This window comes from Plecotus auritus, assembly GCF_963455305.1.
Source record: "Plecotus auritus genome assembly, chromosome: 4".
Classification (NCBI taxonomy): domain Eukaryota; kingdom Metazoa; phylum Chordata; class Mammalia; order Chiroptera; family Vespertilionidae; genus Plecotus; species Plecotus auritus.
Window position 1 is genome coordinate 91070786 of NC_137775.1, and position 14847 is coordinate 91085632.

A 14847-nucleotide genomic window follows, 5' to 3' on the forward strand; every position below is an offset into this window, starting at 1 on the left:
GCTCTGACTGGGTAATTCAGTTGGTTAGAGCATCAGCCCAATACGTCAAGGTTGCAGGTTTGATCCCTGGTTAGGGCACATACAAGATTCAACCAATGAATGCATAAATAAGTGGAGCAACAAATCGATGTTTCTCTCCCTCTCTTGCCCTTCCTCTCTCTCTCTCTCTCAAATAAATTTTTTAAAAATAGGTTATATTTTACATATGCAATGTTTATTATTTGGAATTGGCTGAAAAGACTAAAATTCTTCATGTTTAAAAAACAACAACACCACAACTCTTTAGCTTGAACTACTCTATGATGCAGCTATTCCACTTCTGGGCATTTATTCAAAGAAAACAAAAACATTTATTAAAAAGATATGTGGACCTCTGTGCTCACTGCAGCACTATTTACAATATCCAAGGTATGGAAACAACCTAAATGTCCATTGTCAGATGAATGGATAAAGAAGATGTGATATGTGTACACAATGGAATACTAGTCAACCATAAAAAAGTTAAAAGAATTAAATCTTGCCATTTGGGACTACATGGATGGTTCTTGAGGATATTATGTTAAGTGAAATAAATCAGACAAAGAAAAATAACATGATTTCACTCATATGTGAAATATATATTTTAAAAAAGAACTAACAAAAACAACTCATAGATATGGAAAACAGATTGGTGGTTACCAGAGGAAAAGGGGGTTGGTGAGGGGTGGGCGAAATGGGTAAGGGGGGTCAATTTTATGGTGATGGATCAAAACTAGACTTTCAGTGGTGATCAAGTTGTAGTACATACCCAAGTTATACATGTGAAACTTATACAATCTTAAAAACCAATGTTACCATAATTTGGGGGGAAAAATGGGAAGGGAGGCGGCCAGGGAAAGAATGGGGTGAGACGTTCTCTTTAAAGGGAAAACGCAGGAGGGCAGTGGGGGACATTTGGCAGCTAGTGTGAGTGCCTGGGCGAGGTAGGTGTGGAACCTTGTCTTAGAGTCGGCCCAGGACTCAAGCTACACTTGGGGCGGGGCGTCCTGGGTGCTCCTTTGTCGCGATCTGTGTAGCCGGTGGGAACTGTCCCCAGTGCCCACGTGAGCGATGGGACATGGAACGTGTGGGCTCCCAGAGGCCAGCACACGGGGTAAGCACTCAACACCGAGCTCTCTCTTTGGTGAATAAAAGAATGAACAACAGGGAGTGTCGCAACCAGCTACTTCACATCACGACAAAATTTTAACTAGCGCAGCGTCTCCTCGTAACTTCCCCGAATCCAGACCACCACCGGAACCTTTGTTGCGCTACAGAGGTTGCAACTCGGGAAGATAGACAGAAGGATTCGGACCCTGACAGACGGGGATTGGAGCCAATGAAAAAGGCAAGATGTGAATGCTGCAGCCAATCATAGAGGCAGAAAGAGTGACATCAACGGAAGCTTAGCGGAAGTTCGGTGAACACCGATCCTAAACAGTTCTCCTGTGCTGGTGAGAAGAATAGAAGGCGAAAATGTCGGAGCGAAAAGTTTTAAACAAGTATTATCCCCCCGACTTTGACCCGTCAAAGATCCCCAAGCTCAAGCTCCCCAAAGATCGGCAGTACGTGGTGCGGTTGATGGCCCCCTTCAATATGAGGTGTAAGACGTGCGGAGAATACATCTACAAGGGTAAGAAGTTCAACGCGCGCAAAGAGACGGTGCAGAACGAGGTCTACCTGGGCCTGCCCATCTTCCGTTTCTATATCAAGTGCACGCGCTGTCTGGCAGAGATCACCTTCAAGACAGACCCCGAAAACACAGACTACACTATGGAGCACGGAGCCACGCGAAACTTCCAGGCCGAGAAGCTCCTGGAGGAGGAGGAGAAGAGAGTGCAGAAGGAGCGGGAGGATGAGGAGCTGAACAATCCTATGAAGGTGCTGGAGAACCGAACCAAGGACTCCAAGCTGGAGATGGAGGTACTGGAGAATCTGCAGGAGCTCAAGGACCTGAATCAGCGGCAGGCCCACGTAGATTTTGAGGCCATGCTGCGGCAGCACCGCCTGTCCGAGGAGGAGCGGCTGAAGCAGGAGCAGGAGGAGGATGAGAGGGAGACGGCAGCCTTGGTGGAAGAAGCCAGGAAACGAAGACTGCTGGAGGACTCCGATTCGGAAGAGGATGCTGCTCCTGCCCCGCCCCAGCCGGCCTTCCTGCCCAACCCCAACCCCAACCCCACAGCAATCCTGGACGAAGGCCCGAAGGCGAAGAGGAAGATGGAGAGCTGGGAGCGGAGTGTGGGCACCCTTGGCAGCAGGCCCCAGCTCTCAGGCCTCGTTGTGGTGAAGAAAACAGGCCTGGATCGCAGCACCCCACAGGGCCAGCTGGCACCCACACTAGGCACTGTGAAGAACGGGAAAGCCGCAGACCCTGCACCCAGGATGCCTGGCACCTCCTCTCTAAGCCAGCTGGGTGCGTATTCGGATAGTGAGGACAGCAGCAGCAGCAACTGAAGCCCTTTTCCAGGACAAGGGTCATATATCCAACTCCAGCTGGTGTTTGGGGCAGGAGGCCTTGTCATCAACCAGAGCACAACTGTACAAAAATTAATGTCTTGGAGGCCGGTGGGACCAGCCAGGGTTTCAGCTGAGGAACTCGGTTTCTCTCCTCTCCCCCAACCACCAGCCCTTCCGGACCTCTAGTTCCAAAGCTCGTGCTATTTCCCACCTGGTACCAAGTTTAAGACTGTGACATCTCTGGAGGAATGCATGGTCTCTTGGACAGTCCTTGAGATGTTAGCCATGTTTTGGGCATGTGAATGAACCCACCCACCCCTGTTGGCTCCATCCCTTCCCACTACAAAATTGTCTGGAACCAATAAAAGGAACACACACACACAAAGACGTTATTTTGGGACTATTGCTGCCATTGGACATAATTCAAGTCAATTCCTATTTGAGGACACATTAAAATCCTAGAATAGTGAATTACATATATACAGTAACTACAAATGTAAGACATCCTGGCTGTTTTTAATTCACAACTGGTAGAAATTCATTTTTCAGAGGATGGACTCCAAACTCCAGTCCAAGCTGCTGAAAAAAGCTTTTCTGCTGACTGCTTACCCAGCTTGAGCACTGGGATACTGTGGGGGAGGGCGGGGCGTGGGGGCTGGAAGCCATCCACCCCATGGACTCTGCTAGCAGATTTATCACAAGGATCCTTTTTGGACTTTTTAATATACCAAATAAGAGTCTGCTTTAATAAAGTTTTGTTAAGTGAGTGTAAAGTTGGTCCCTATATCATTGGATTGTACACGGATTAATGGTATCTACAGTCTATAAAGCTTTGTGCATCTGAGAATTCCATCAATGTATACGAAGAGAGGTTCTCTTTGACTATTTCACACTTTGTTAAAAGCAGTTTTAAGGTGTGCTAACCTCAGTAATATCTCATAGGTATATGCCAGTCTGCTCTCTGAGCTGTTTTTCTACATAAAAATGACCCGCTATTTGAACCTTGGTCACAGGCTGAGCATTGCTCATGAAACAGGTGACAGCACCTGCCATCACATCTCCATGAGTTGGACAGTAAAATGCCAAGACCACTTTGGTAAGTAATTCCTAACAAAATAATCTGTTTTTCTATTTGTTTTTAATTTATTTTTAGAAAGGGAGAGAGGAAAAACCCCCCATCTATTTGTCCCATTTGTTGATGCATTCATTGGTTGATCTTGTATGTGCCCTGACCAAGGATTGAATCTGCAACCTTGGCGTATCAGGATGCACTAAACCTTTTATATTTGGGGGCAGAGGGTAGTGACAGATGTTGTCCTCTTCCGAAACTGGTGGTGGAGTCAGCCTGCTTCTAGTCTGCAGCAACACCTCCTTATCCACAATCACAATCATTTATGGAATTTTAAGTTCTGTTGGCCTGTACAACCTTAATAGACGGAGGGTGCAATTTTAGAGAAAGAATGAATGAAACTGGATTCCTCTCAAATTGCAAAGAGAGAAAGCCAGCCCTGGGGGGCAGCTTAAGGATCAAACTGGCTTTAAGCTATACACAAATGTAAACTTTGGTGAGAGAAAGACTTGAAGGTTAACTTGGTCTTGCATTCCTAACATTAAATTCTGAAGACATAAACAGACTAGCAGAGAGCAGCAGGTCTACCTTTTAGAAGAAAGCTATATAAGGGCAGGATGCTGTCCGAAGAAGCTGTAGCTGCAGGGTACTATGGTGTAATGGCTGTGCCCCAGGACACTGAAGCCATCCCACCTGGGCTCACCGGTTGGGCCACTTAATAAATGTGTGACCATGGGCACATTACTTCACCTTTCTACACTTCATTCATTTAACAGCTATTTATTAAGCATCTCCTCTGTGCCAGGCTCTGTACTAAGTACTGGGATACAACAGGGAACAAAATAGACAAAAACCCTTGTTCTTTTTGTGGGGTTTGTGTGTGTGTCGGGGGCGGTGATGTTTCTGGGGTGATGGTAATGTTTCATGGTTGCTGGTGACTTGGGTGATGTTTATAAAAATTCACTGAGGTGTATACACTTATGTGCACTTTTCTGTATGTATAATTTACTTCAATATTTAAAAAAAATCTATGGCCTTGTGATCACAGCTTTATTAAATGCGTTAAGTAAAGCATGCAGAGAGCTGTGTGCTTGCCACATAGCACTCACAGAAAGTGGCTACTATTATTAATACAGTGAAACTCCTTAATAAAGCAAACTAGGCCATCGGGGGATGTTGAGGAGAGATTCAGCTTGCTCTGCCTCGGGATTAATTCACAGAGCTCTTCCGTAAACCGATTATACATGGCTCATGCCTCGGTCGTGAAAAATGTGCCTTCTTTTTCTAATATAAAAAAGTAAGAGGGGTTTTGTTAGCACTTGCAAACTAAGTGACGTAGAGCTGCTGTAACACCTGGGTAGGTTGTGCACTGCACAAGGGCTCCATACTTAAGGGACTGGTACGCATGTTTGTATATTTACTATAATTTTGTGGGGCCCAATCCCTGAGACTGGACTACCTGGGCCTATGGTTCTTTAATCATTGAATTGGAACAAACTGGCCTTATGCTTTGTCCATCAGCGTTTGTGATTCTGGATGATGGAAGTCCTCGTCGGAGACAGATCCTCTCTGGGGCTCCGACAAGTCATGTTTCTGAGTATAAGACCTGGACAGTGTGCCTTCATTGAAGCCCTGCTCCCTCTTAGATAACACTCCTGGTGAAGTGGGTTCTAGCTGGCCTCGGCACGCAGGCTCCTAGGTCTTCAACCCAGCAAATCTGAAGTGGGCCCAGACATCTGTATGTTTAACAAGCATTTCAGGTGACTTTCATGTCCAGGTGAGTGTAGGAAACCCTATTCTAATGGGGGCTGTCCCTTCACCTAATGGAGGGAAGGGGTGTGAGAAAGTGGGAGGCAATATTTAAGTTCAAAAAGGCTGTTATGTGTGGTCAGGAGAGGAAAAACAACCTGGGAAGCTGGAGCCTAATTTCTGACCCCTCCGCCATCCCCATTTTAAAAGTTTCGAGTCAGAGAGGAAGGAAGAGAGAAAAACACTAATTTATTGTTCCACTTATTTATGCATTCATTGGTTGCTTCTTGTATGTGCCCTGACTGGGTATTGAACCCGCAACCTTGGTGTATCTGAGCTACCCAGCCAGGGCAGCCTTCTGCCTTTTCCAGGCTGGGCCTGGGGAGAAGCTCTCTGCTAGAGTGCTGCTGAGTGCAGCATGCCTGCCCCGTGGGGGCAGGGGGAGGAGAGGGCTCTCATGGGGCAGCCACAGGTCAAAGAGCAAAGCAGTCCCAGCTGTCTGCCCTCTGGTCCAGACCTGGCCTGGGATTGGGCCACTGGGCCACCACCCTGGTAAGAGGATACATCTTTGCCTCATCCTACCCTAAGGATCAATAAAGCTTTGGGGACAGACGTAAGCCAGGCACTGAAGGTTGTGGGTTTGGATTAGTGACAGCCCAAGGGTTTGCAAATAGTTTTCCAGCCCTGCGTTCCAGCCCCCAGCCCCAACCCGTCATTTCCTGTGCGCAGAACAAAGTTGAGGCTGGAACTTGAGTCTATGCTGGAATCCCACAGCCCTTTTAACAGGAGCAGTTATCAGTCCTGAAGGTGGGGCAGTGGGGGACAGACCAAAAAATATCCTTCAAGGCCTCACTGACCAGAGGGAATAAAATCCCAGTTCGTTCCACTCTCCGTGGCCTTGGCTGCCCCAACTTGGGGAAGAGGCTGAGCCCAGGCTGAGGGCACCCCTCACTCCCATATCATACCCCAGAGCCTCTTCACTAGAAGATGACGAATCTGGGGCACTTCAGCAGTGCATCCCCTCCTACCCACTGGGCCCGGCCCAGGGGAGTGAGGGTCTCAGTGTGGGTGCTCACAGGGGACTTGGTGGGGGCCCCGTGCTGATGGGACTTCCCACCATTCTCTCCTTCTAAGAAGCAACAGCTGTTTCCTATTTTCCCTTTAAAGGAGGCTTGTTGGTGGAGGTAGGTTATGGCCAAGAAACCAAACCAAACCAGTTCAATATGAATCACCCTGCAGTGCCAGGCACTGGGGTGGTGCCCTGGCGGCTGTGGGGCAGTGGAGACAATGCTGGGCTTGCAGTCTGGAAACCAGGGTCTGAGTGCCAGCTGTAAACAGTAGGACTCTGGGCATGTCCCCTGACTTGAGCCTGTTTCCTTCCCTACAAAATGGGGTGAACAGCACCCAGCCCACAGTGCAGTGTGGGGGAAAGCACAGAACCACTGTCATCACTACTGCTACTGCCCCCCCCTCCCCCCATCCCTGCCCTCAGGACAGGCTGGGCAGGTTCCTCCACCCCACCTCCCAGAGGCCAGCCTTCCCGCCCTCCCTGCTCCCAGAGGACATGGTGTGACCAGCTGTCCTCGGGGGACTGGGGTGTCCTCCCCCTTAGGCTCCAGGGACAACAGCTAGAGCAGAGTGATCAATCAGGGGACAAGGTTCAAGACCAACAGGCAGGGCAGATGGAGGTGGGAATGAGGGCAGCCAAGTGCTCAGGGCAAAAATGAAGCCCCTCCTGGCCTGAGGGAGGGGGCAGGCACTGTGCTGGGCCTCCCCCCATGCCTGCCCTTTACCCCAAAATAGCCCGGGTTCTCCCCGTCCTTAGCCCCCAGGGCTGGAAGGTAAAGGGCAGGGAAGAGCAACAAGGGGCTCGAGGCCCCTCTGAGGGGCTGAAGGTGACTCAGAAATCACAACAAAAAAGGCCAAAAGGTTTTTACTCTGTGAACCCTGGGGAGGGCCAGGCAGAGCACAAGGTGTCCACAGGAGGATGAGAGAAAGGAGGGGTTGGGGCCTGCAGTCTTGCTTTGCGGTGGGGGCAGGCGTGAGGGGAGATGAAGGCCCAGCGTGCCCGCCCCACAGGGTCCAGAGGGCTCCAGTCCTGGGGCCCAGCGACACCTGCCGCTCCTGAGTTCACACTGCGTTCTCGGCAGTCCCGAAACCACACGGCCTGCCTGAAGCCTTGCCAGGAGAGAAACGCTTGGCAGAGGGAAAAGGCCAGAGTGGGCTGACCGCAGCTATCCGAGCTCTTCCCAGAGCTGGGCCTCTCCCCGACAGGAAGAGGACCCAGCGAGGCCGGGAGGACCTGGGGCTGGGAGAGCTGTCTTTGCCTGCCAGAGCCGAGCCTCAGATTCTTCAACCTCCACGTCAGGAGTCTGGGTTCAGGGGCTGCCAGGTTAGGTTCAAAGCTCATCAGGGGGGCTGTGTGTGAGGGGAGATGCCTGCTGGATGCCCTCGTCCTCCTCGGGGCCGGGGTCTCCCAGCTCCTTCCTCTGTTTGCTGCCGCTGCCACCGGATGCCTTGGCCCTGCTGCTCTTCTTCTTGGACTTCTTCCCCCCCAGCGTGGCTGTGTCCCCCTTCTTGCCGGACCACTGCTCTGCTAGGCAACCTGGGGTGAGGAGGGGAGACTGGTTTGCTGGGTGAGGAGCACTGCTGGGGGAGCCACGGGAGTGGCAACTGGAATGGCTGCCTCACATCCAAGTCCCTATCCCAGCTCACTGTGGCCCAGGCCCTGCGGGGGCACCGGAGTTCTCTGCATGTTGTTCTGCACCTGTTTGGTGCCTCTCACCCACCCTGTCACGTCAAGCTCCCAGGGGGCAGTGATTTAATTTTTTTAACTGATTTCAGAGAGGGGTAGGGGGAGAGAGACATTGATTGGCTGCCTCCTGTACTACCCCTGGGATTGAACCTGCAACCTGGGGATGTGCCCTGACGGGGAATTGAACCCACCATCTTTCGGTGTACAGGACGCTGCCCAGCCAACTGAGCCACCCAGCCAGGACAACACCCTCTCTTTCTTATTTCTTTTCCGTCCCCACTCCCTACCTCCCCTGAGGGGGAGCAAACAATGAAATCGAGGACCAACCGCCCTGCCTCCTCCCTCCCTCAGACTCACTGGTGTCCTTGCCCTTCAGCACGTGGTTGGCGCAGAGGAACTGCGTCAGGTCCTCCTCCTGGTGGTTCCGGTACCAGTCCTCGATCACCTCCTCAAACTCCTCCACCAGCACGTCGCACTGTAATCACAACCCTCGCGTTGGCAAGGCCACAGCGCTGGCTCCCTTCGGAGGAGCTCAGTGGAGCCTCAGCCACACGAGACAGGCGGGTGGCGGGGTTCTCCTGAGCAAACTGCAGCCAGAGGTGAGAGGACTTATGTTCCTTGGTGGCCTTCCTCAGCAGCAGAACCGTCCCCACCCCCGGGGGCACAGTGGCCGAAGGGCCTACCTGCTTCTTGAGGTCTGCCACCTCTGCAGAGGTCTCATTCCACAGCTCGTAGGGGATGTCCATCACCACCTTGACCCCTTTGTGTACCAGGTTGTGTAGCGTCTCAAAAGTCTCTGACATGCCCTGGAAGAGGCAACCGGACATGAGAGGGAGTCCCTTCCCTGCCTCCTGACCTTCTCGGCAGGGGCTGCTGGAGGCCCAAGGACCAGCTCTGAGAAGCCAAGACCTCTAAGGTTCCTCACACTTGACCTCACCCTCCTCTCCCCTCTTTTAGGTGTACCTCCCTTAACCCCCACACGTGCACGCATGCACACATGCCCTGTCCTGCCTCCCCACACCTTATCCTTCCCAACAGGTCTGCTGTTGCCCTCAGGCCCTCTGAATGGACACTCCTTTTCCAGGAAATACGTTTGTCTTGGCTCCCCCGCTCCACTGTGGCTGGGCTCACTCACTCCCCACACCCAGGCCCGCTCCCTGCTGGGGGTTCTTCCGAGGGCTTGTCTCTCTCCTTGCTGGGGAGAGGGCGTAGGCAAGGCAGGAGAGACTCTGTTCCATTTCTGCCAGCTACCTAGGTTTCTCCCCGGAGACAACAAACTCCCTTTCCAGAGATAATGCATACGAATACATGCCAACAGACATACAGATACATCCTCCTTGCCCCACCCACACTTTTTACACAGCAGTAATATATATGTCACACACTATTCTGCCTTTTTTATTTAGTGATACACGTTGGAGAAAATTTTAGCTCAGTCCTTGCAGAGCTACCTCATCCTTTGTTTCTCAGTTGTGTAACAGGCCACTGAACAGCCAATCAATCTATTTAGCCATGCCTGTCTGATGGATGGTTAGGCTGTTTCTAATTTTCTTGTTATGAAAAATAACTTTTAACATTTTTACATTAAAGCAAACATGAATTTATTATCAACTAGGGTACAAAATTCATACAAATTTTATTTTATTTTTAAATAGTTTATTGATTTTGAGAGAGGAAGGGACAGAAACATCGAAGTGAGAGCACAACATCGATAGGTTGCCTCCTGCATACCCTCCACCGGGGATGGAGCCTGCAACCTGGGCATGTGCCCTGCCTGGGCATCAACCCGAGACCCTTTGGTGTATGGGAAGACACCCAACCAACTCTGTGAAATTCATACTGATCTCCTTTGCTAGGAGGGGACTTTGGTGAAGCGATGTGGCAGGAGCTGAAGATGTAGACAAAGAAATGTGGGCCTTGTTGTAAAAAGCTCATTCTCCAGGGAAAGAAGCATTGGTGGTGTAGTAAGTGCCTTACACGTCACAGAGGCATCTGGATGGAGGTTGAGGTATGTGTCTGTGGTCCCAGAGGAGGGCCAGGGTAATCACCACCAAGAGTCTCTGGGTTCTTCTCTGAACCCTGATTTCCTGACTTCTCCCTGCACTGGGGCTTTAGGCCCCCCTGGGGGCTGCACTTCGGGCATTTCCGCCAGTCTGGACCGAGGCAGGATCCTGACGGGCAGGCCCAGCCATTATGAATGTGCCTATCGCCCAGGAAAAGGCAGGCCACCCAGGACAGGTGGAGTGCAAACAGCAGTCCACAAAGAATGGGAAGAGGCCACGGAGGGAAGCCAGGGTAGGGTCTTCAAATCACAGCCACACCAGCAGACATACTCAGCCACACGCAGGCCCTGCCTCAGCAGGGAACAAGGACAAGCACAATCCCACCTTGGCAAACCGGTTGCTGCCGGTCCTCTCCTTGTGCAGGCTATAGTCCAGGAGCCTCTTGCAAATGGTCTCAGTGACTTCGATTAACCGTAAGTCCCTGTGGAGACAGCAGCACGAGGGGCTGAGTCCCCCTCCCAGCCCCAGTGGGTCAGTGGTCCGTCCCTCCAGCCCTGCTACCCCAACGCCTGCGCATCTCACCAACGGGAAGTCAGAGCTGGAAGGAAGATAGGTCATCTGGTCTGGGTGCTCTGAAATGCTGGAACACAGACCAGAGAGACAAAATTTTAACAGCTCTATGGGAAGGAATTTTTTTTAAATAAAGCTCAATGGTTCTGTAGGTTTTTTTTATAAAGCAAAATATATAAAATTTTGATGTTAAAATATCACTTAATTTTGAAAGGATGACCATAGCTGATGCAAGTTTTATGTTGTGTTTTTAAATTTGTTTTTGATATTTATACCTGGCAAAATTAAATGTTGGTAATCTTGTGTTACCAATATTTTTTAAAATTGCATTGGTCCATGAAATCCAAGAGTCTGGGAATCACAGGCTAGCTTTTACAGATGAGGAATGTGAAGCCAGAGCAGTTAAGGGATTTAGGAAAGCCAGCCAATTAGCTGGGCGTAGAACCAGTGGGCAAATTTAGGTCTCAAAGCTGCCTCCCTCCGGAGTGGGTCTGCCTGGCTAGAAGGGAGAAGGGAACTTCAGGCCGCTGAAGCCTTGAGGAACAAAGCAGGCCGGGCCAGTGGGTCCCCATTCACTTACGACTTGGTGTATTTGACCCCGGAGGCCTTCCGGTCCAGGATGCCGTAGCCTGTGTCAAGGACCTCCTTGGTCTTGCCAGTTTCCTCAAAGGCTGACTTCAGCTCCACGGCGACATATTTACACACTGGGAGAGGGAGGCACAGCACAGCCGACTGAGTGCACGTGTCCTTTGGGAGCCAGCTCCCAGCAAAAAAGACTCAAGTCAATGCCTGCTCTTTTTTTCTTTTTTAAATCCTCACCCAGAGAGGGAGGGGAGAGAGAGAAAGAGAGAAACATGGATGTGGGAGAGAACCATCCATTGGCTGTCTCCCATACCGACCCTGACAGGGAATCAAACCCACAACCTAGGTATGTGCCCTGACTAGGAATTGAACCCACCACCTTTCAGTGTACGGATGACACTCCAACTAACTGAGCCCCCCGCCAGGGCTAATCCCACCTGCTCTCAGTTTCATCCCAGGACTGTGCAGGATCCATGCTCTCACTGAGGGCCTTTGGTCATTTCGCGTGCCTCTCTAATCAGACCACAGGAGTACCCAAAGTGAGTGCATGTCCTGGATTTGTTCTGTATTCCTCTAGTCTGGGACTCTGTATGTGTTGGATACATGATAGGTATTGCTGAGGGAGACTGTGTTTGTGTGAGCAGCTTCTGATGCCTCTGAAGAGAATACAGCCATCAGCGTTATTTTAACACTGATGGTAGAGTTCGGTAGAAAACCAATTACTATCACCAAAACAAATGCATCCCCTGGAGGCTTGCGTGGTGAAACTGTATAACATACATTACTAGATGGCTTGGAGAACTTGGGACACACGGAAATTCCAACATATAAGCTGGTATCTCAGAGTCCCCAATGAATTGCGGGCGACTCATTTCCCTGGCTCTCCATCCAGGACCATCTGGGCTTCCTTCCCTCGCTGTCCTGTACGTTGTGCAAGGTCATCATTTTTCTGGCTCCTCTGCCCCCTTCTCCCACGCCCTCAGCCTGTAGTATTCCAGGCCCAGAAGGCTGGAACCCATCAACCTACCTCTCTTATACTCATCAGCCAAAACCTTGCTTCTCAACTCTTCCAAACTTTACCTCTTCAAGACCCCCTCTGGGGATCCAGACTTGGGGGAGACTCATGGCACCCAACCCAGACACTCATGGACATGCACTTACTCTTTTTCTGGGCAAGTTCTCCTTTCTCTGTGCCAAGGCCTGTTCCACTCAGGCTACTGAGCCAGGAGGCAGGCTTTGTGGGCCAGACACGGTCAGCATTTAATAACAAAATGATAAATAAAAGTAAATACACAATTAAGAGCCTAAGGGTTGGAGTTTGCCAAGCCATCCTGTGACTAAAAATCTTTTAAAGTAACCTTGATCAGTTACCTACAAAATAAGGTTGTGCTAGAATGATCTCAAAGATCCTTGTCAGCCCTACGCTTCTATGATCTGTGAATGCCTCTAAGGAAAAGAAATGTGAGCTTCTGAGAATATGAGAAACAGTAGGGGCTCTTTGGTATCAGAATAAAATAGCAAACAGAGAAGAGGAAGTGAAACCACCAAAGGATCTCCGTTGGCACTGGAGGCAGAGGGAAAGGAAAGCATCACAGCCCTAGGTCTATTCAAGGGAGAGAGGGAGAAGGTACAGGCTGGACTGCCTCCCGGGAGACCTACCCCTGACGTCGGCCTATCTCTGAAGCATCTCACCTTCCATCTCTCAAAGGGAAGGATTATGTGTTCTAAACCCTTCCTGCCCCCCACTTCTCAGTGCTTAGGGGACATCTGGCCTGCTGTAGGCTGGGAATTGGGATGAAACAGATTCATAGCCAACTTTCTGGGTGGCCTGGGGTTAGGGAGGTGGGAAACACGGAGAATGGAGTGGAGGAAGAGAAGAAAAGGTGGGCCCTTCACAGTCCCGGATCTCTGCTTCATGTGACAGCACCCTTTCTCTTTCTTCCTCAAGTTCCACACCTACACCCCTAGGTCTTTGGTATGCTCTCTTTTTCCATATTCCTAAAATCTTCCTCCCTCACACAGTCCCCCCAGGTTCTAGTCTCTCAAAGAGACCCCTTAAGCCTCAGCCCCTCTTCCTTCCTCCACACACCCCTACAGCCCCCGTTTATTTATATTTATTCCAAAAATATCGGAGAGGTCTCTGTCCTCAGGGAGCTCACAGCTGGCGAAGAGGCAGCCAGTCACACAGATCGGGTTGTGGTGAGGGCACAGGAGGGTTCGGGTTCTTCCCCTCGGACCAGTCATATGAATCCTTTCAGTTCCTCAAACCTGGCCTTTGCGGGGCGGTTTCCTGGTGGGGCCCTCTCTTGCTACTTCTCTTCACCCGGCCAACTCCTACTTTCCCTTGCGCTTCCTCTGCGGAGCCTCTCCTGACTCCCCTCTACACCCAGCCTTTCCCCCGCGCTGGGAGACTAGCTGGGGCTCAGCTGGCCCCCAAACGCTGCATTTCATCTGTCAAGGCATCTACTGCCCTGATGATAGTTGTTTGTTTTTACGGGTTTGTGAGCTCCAGGTGCACGGACACCCGCTCTTTCGCCCGCCCCTGTATCCCGGGGTCCCGCTCAGGAGCCAGGACCTTCCACCCCCGAGCGTTCCCGCAAGCCCGGCCCCTCCCGTGGGACGCTCCGCGAGCCCCGCCCCTCACCTTCGCATTTGCTGGGCAGGCGAACCCAGTCGGTCTCCTCGGCTTGGGCCTGGCTCGGGCCCAGCTCCGGGGCCGGCAGCAGCAGCAGGGGGAGAAGCAGAAGCCAGCGGGTCCCGGGCCGGGGCGCGGGCTCAGGCAATGGCTCCATGGCCCAGCCGGACCCGACCCGGAGGGCTGCGCTTCCCACGGGTGCGCGCTGGGCAGCTTCTCGCAGATGCTTCCTGGACTGCACACGTGCCTCGTACCCGGGCACCAGCGAGCCCCGGCCCCCTCCCTCCGCTGGCCGCCAGGCCCGCCCCAGAGCCGACGGAGGCCCGCGGACTGCGCAGCCAATGGGCTTTTCGGGGTTCGCCCTCTAGCAAATGGAAGGATGGTCTCTTTTCGGTTTGGGCCAATGAGAGAGAGGATGGTGTCCTCAGTGACCAATGGCAACATCTTTTCCAACCCCCTAACGGAGGCTCTGGGCGGGGCTAGAGGACTGGGACGGGGGTGTGTGTGTCGGGGGGTGGGGGAAGGGGAGAGGGGGAGCAGCCGCTGGGCTGAGTCAGGGGGTGCGGCTTGCGGGTCCTAGAAGAGGTGGGAAAGGCGTCCTCACCGCCTCTCCGCTTCCTTTCACGTCACTTCCCCCCGGGGGTATAATGCAGCGAGCTCCTACTGAGCAGCTGTTTTTAAGTTTTATTATTATTGTTGTTGTTGCTACTGCCAGCCACTCTCATAGGAGCTGTGGGTGAGAGCTGACGACTCAAACAGTCCCCGGCCTTTAAATAGCTTTTTTTCGTGCCCAGTGTCCCTAGATTTGTCCCAGTGAGAACTAAACACACCACTGCCTATCCGAGCCTCGCTTTCTAGCGCTGTGATGGCTAAGTGATCCTTCTAGCGGCTATTGGAGGCTTGCCTGCTCCTGGGAAGTTCAAATAGGTTAATGGAATTAAAGCTTATAGAGCAGATTGTAAAAAGTTCACGCATTAATTCTCTGTAACATCAGCCCTTTAATGCCCTA

The 14847-nt window shown here is 51.6% G+C and overlaps 2 protein-coding genes across 3 annotated transcripts; one reads left to right on the forward strand and one right to left on the reverse strand.

Annotated features, from left to right (window-relative positions):
• The first annotated feature begins 1433 nt into the window (after window positions 1–1433).
• Window positions 1434–4579, forward strand: YJU2 (YJU2 splicing factor homolog). The gene has a single exon (XM_080666249.1). It carries the CDS (start codon window positions 1495–1497, stop codon window positions 2470–2472), a length of 978 nt encoding a protein of 325 aa, XP_080522375.1. The 5' UTR covers window positions 1434–1494; the 3' UTR covers window positions 2473–4579.
• A 943-nt stretch (window positions 4580–5522) lies between these two features.
• CNPY3 (canopy FGF signaling regulator 3) lies at window positions 5523–14164 on the reverse strand. 2 transcript variants are annotated; one of them, XM_080666251.1, is made up of 6 exons: window positions 13848–14164; window positions 11202–11325; window positions 10436–10532; window positions 8732–8854; window positions 8406–8523; window positions 5523–7898 (listed from the first exon to the last, which is right to left on the reverse strand). In XM_080666251.1, the coding sequence occupies exons 1-6, from the start codon at window positions 13993–13995 to the stop codon at window positions 7693–7695; spliced, it is 816 nt and encodes a 271-aa protein (XP_080522377.1). In that variant the 5' UTR covers window positions 13996–14164; the 3' UTR covers window positions 5523–7692. The 2 variants fall into 2 exon arrangements, with proteins under 2 accessions (XP_080522377.1, XP_080522378.1); XM_080666252.1 differs by lacking the exons at window positions 11202–11325; window positions 13848–14164 and adding an exon at window positions 10634–10657 and having other exon boundaries at window positions 5529–7898.
• Window positions 14165–14847: the final 683 nt, after the last annotated feature.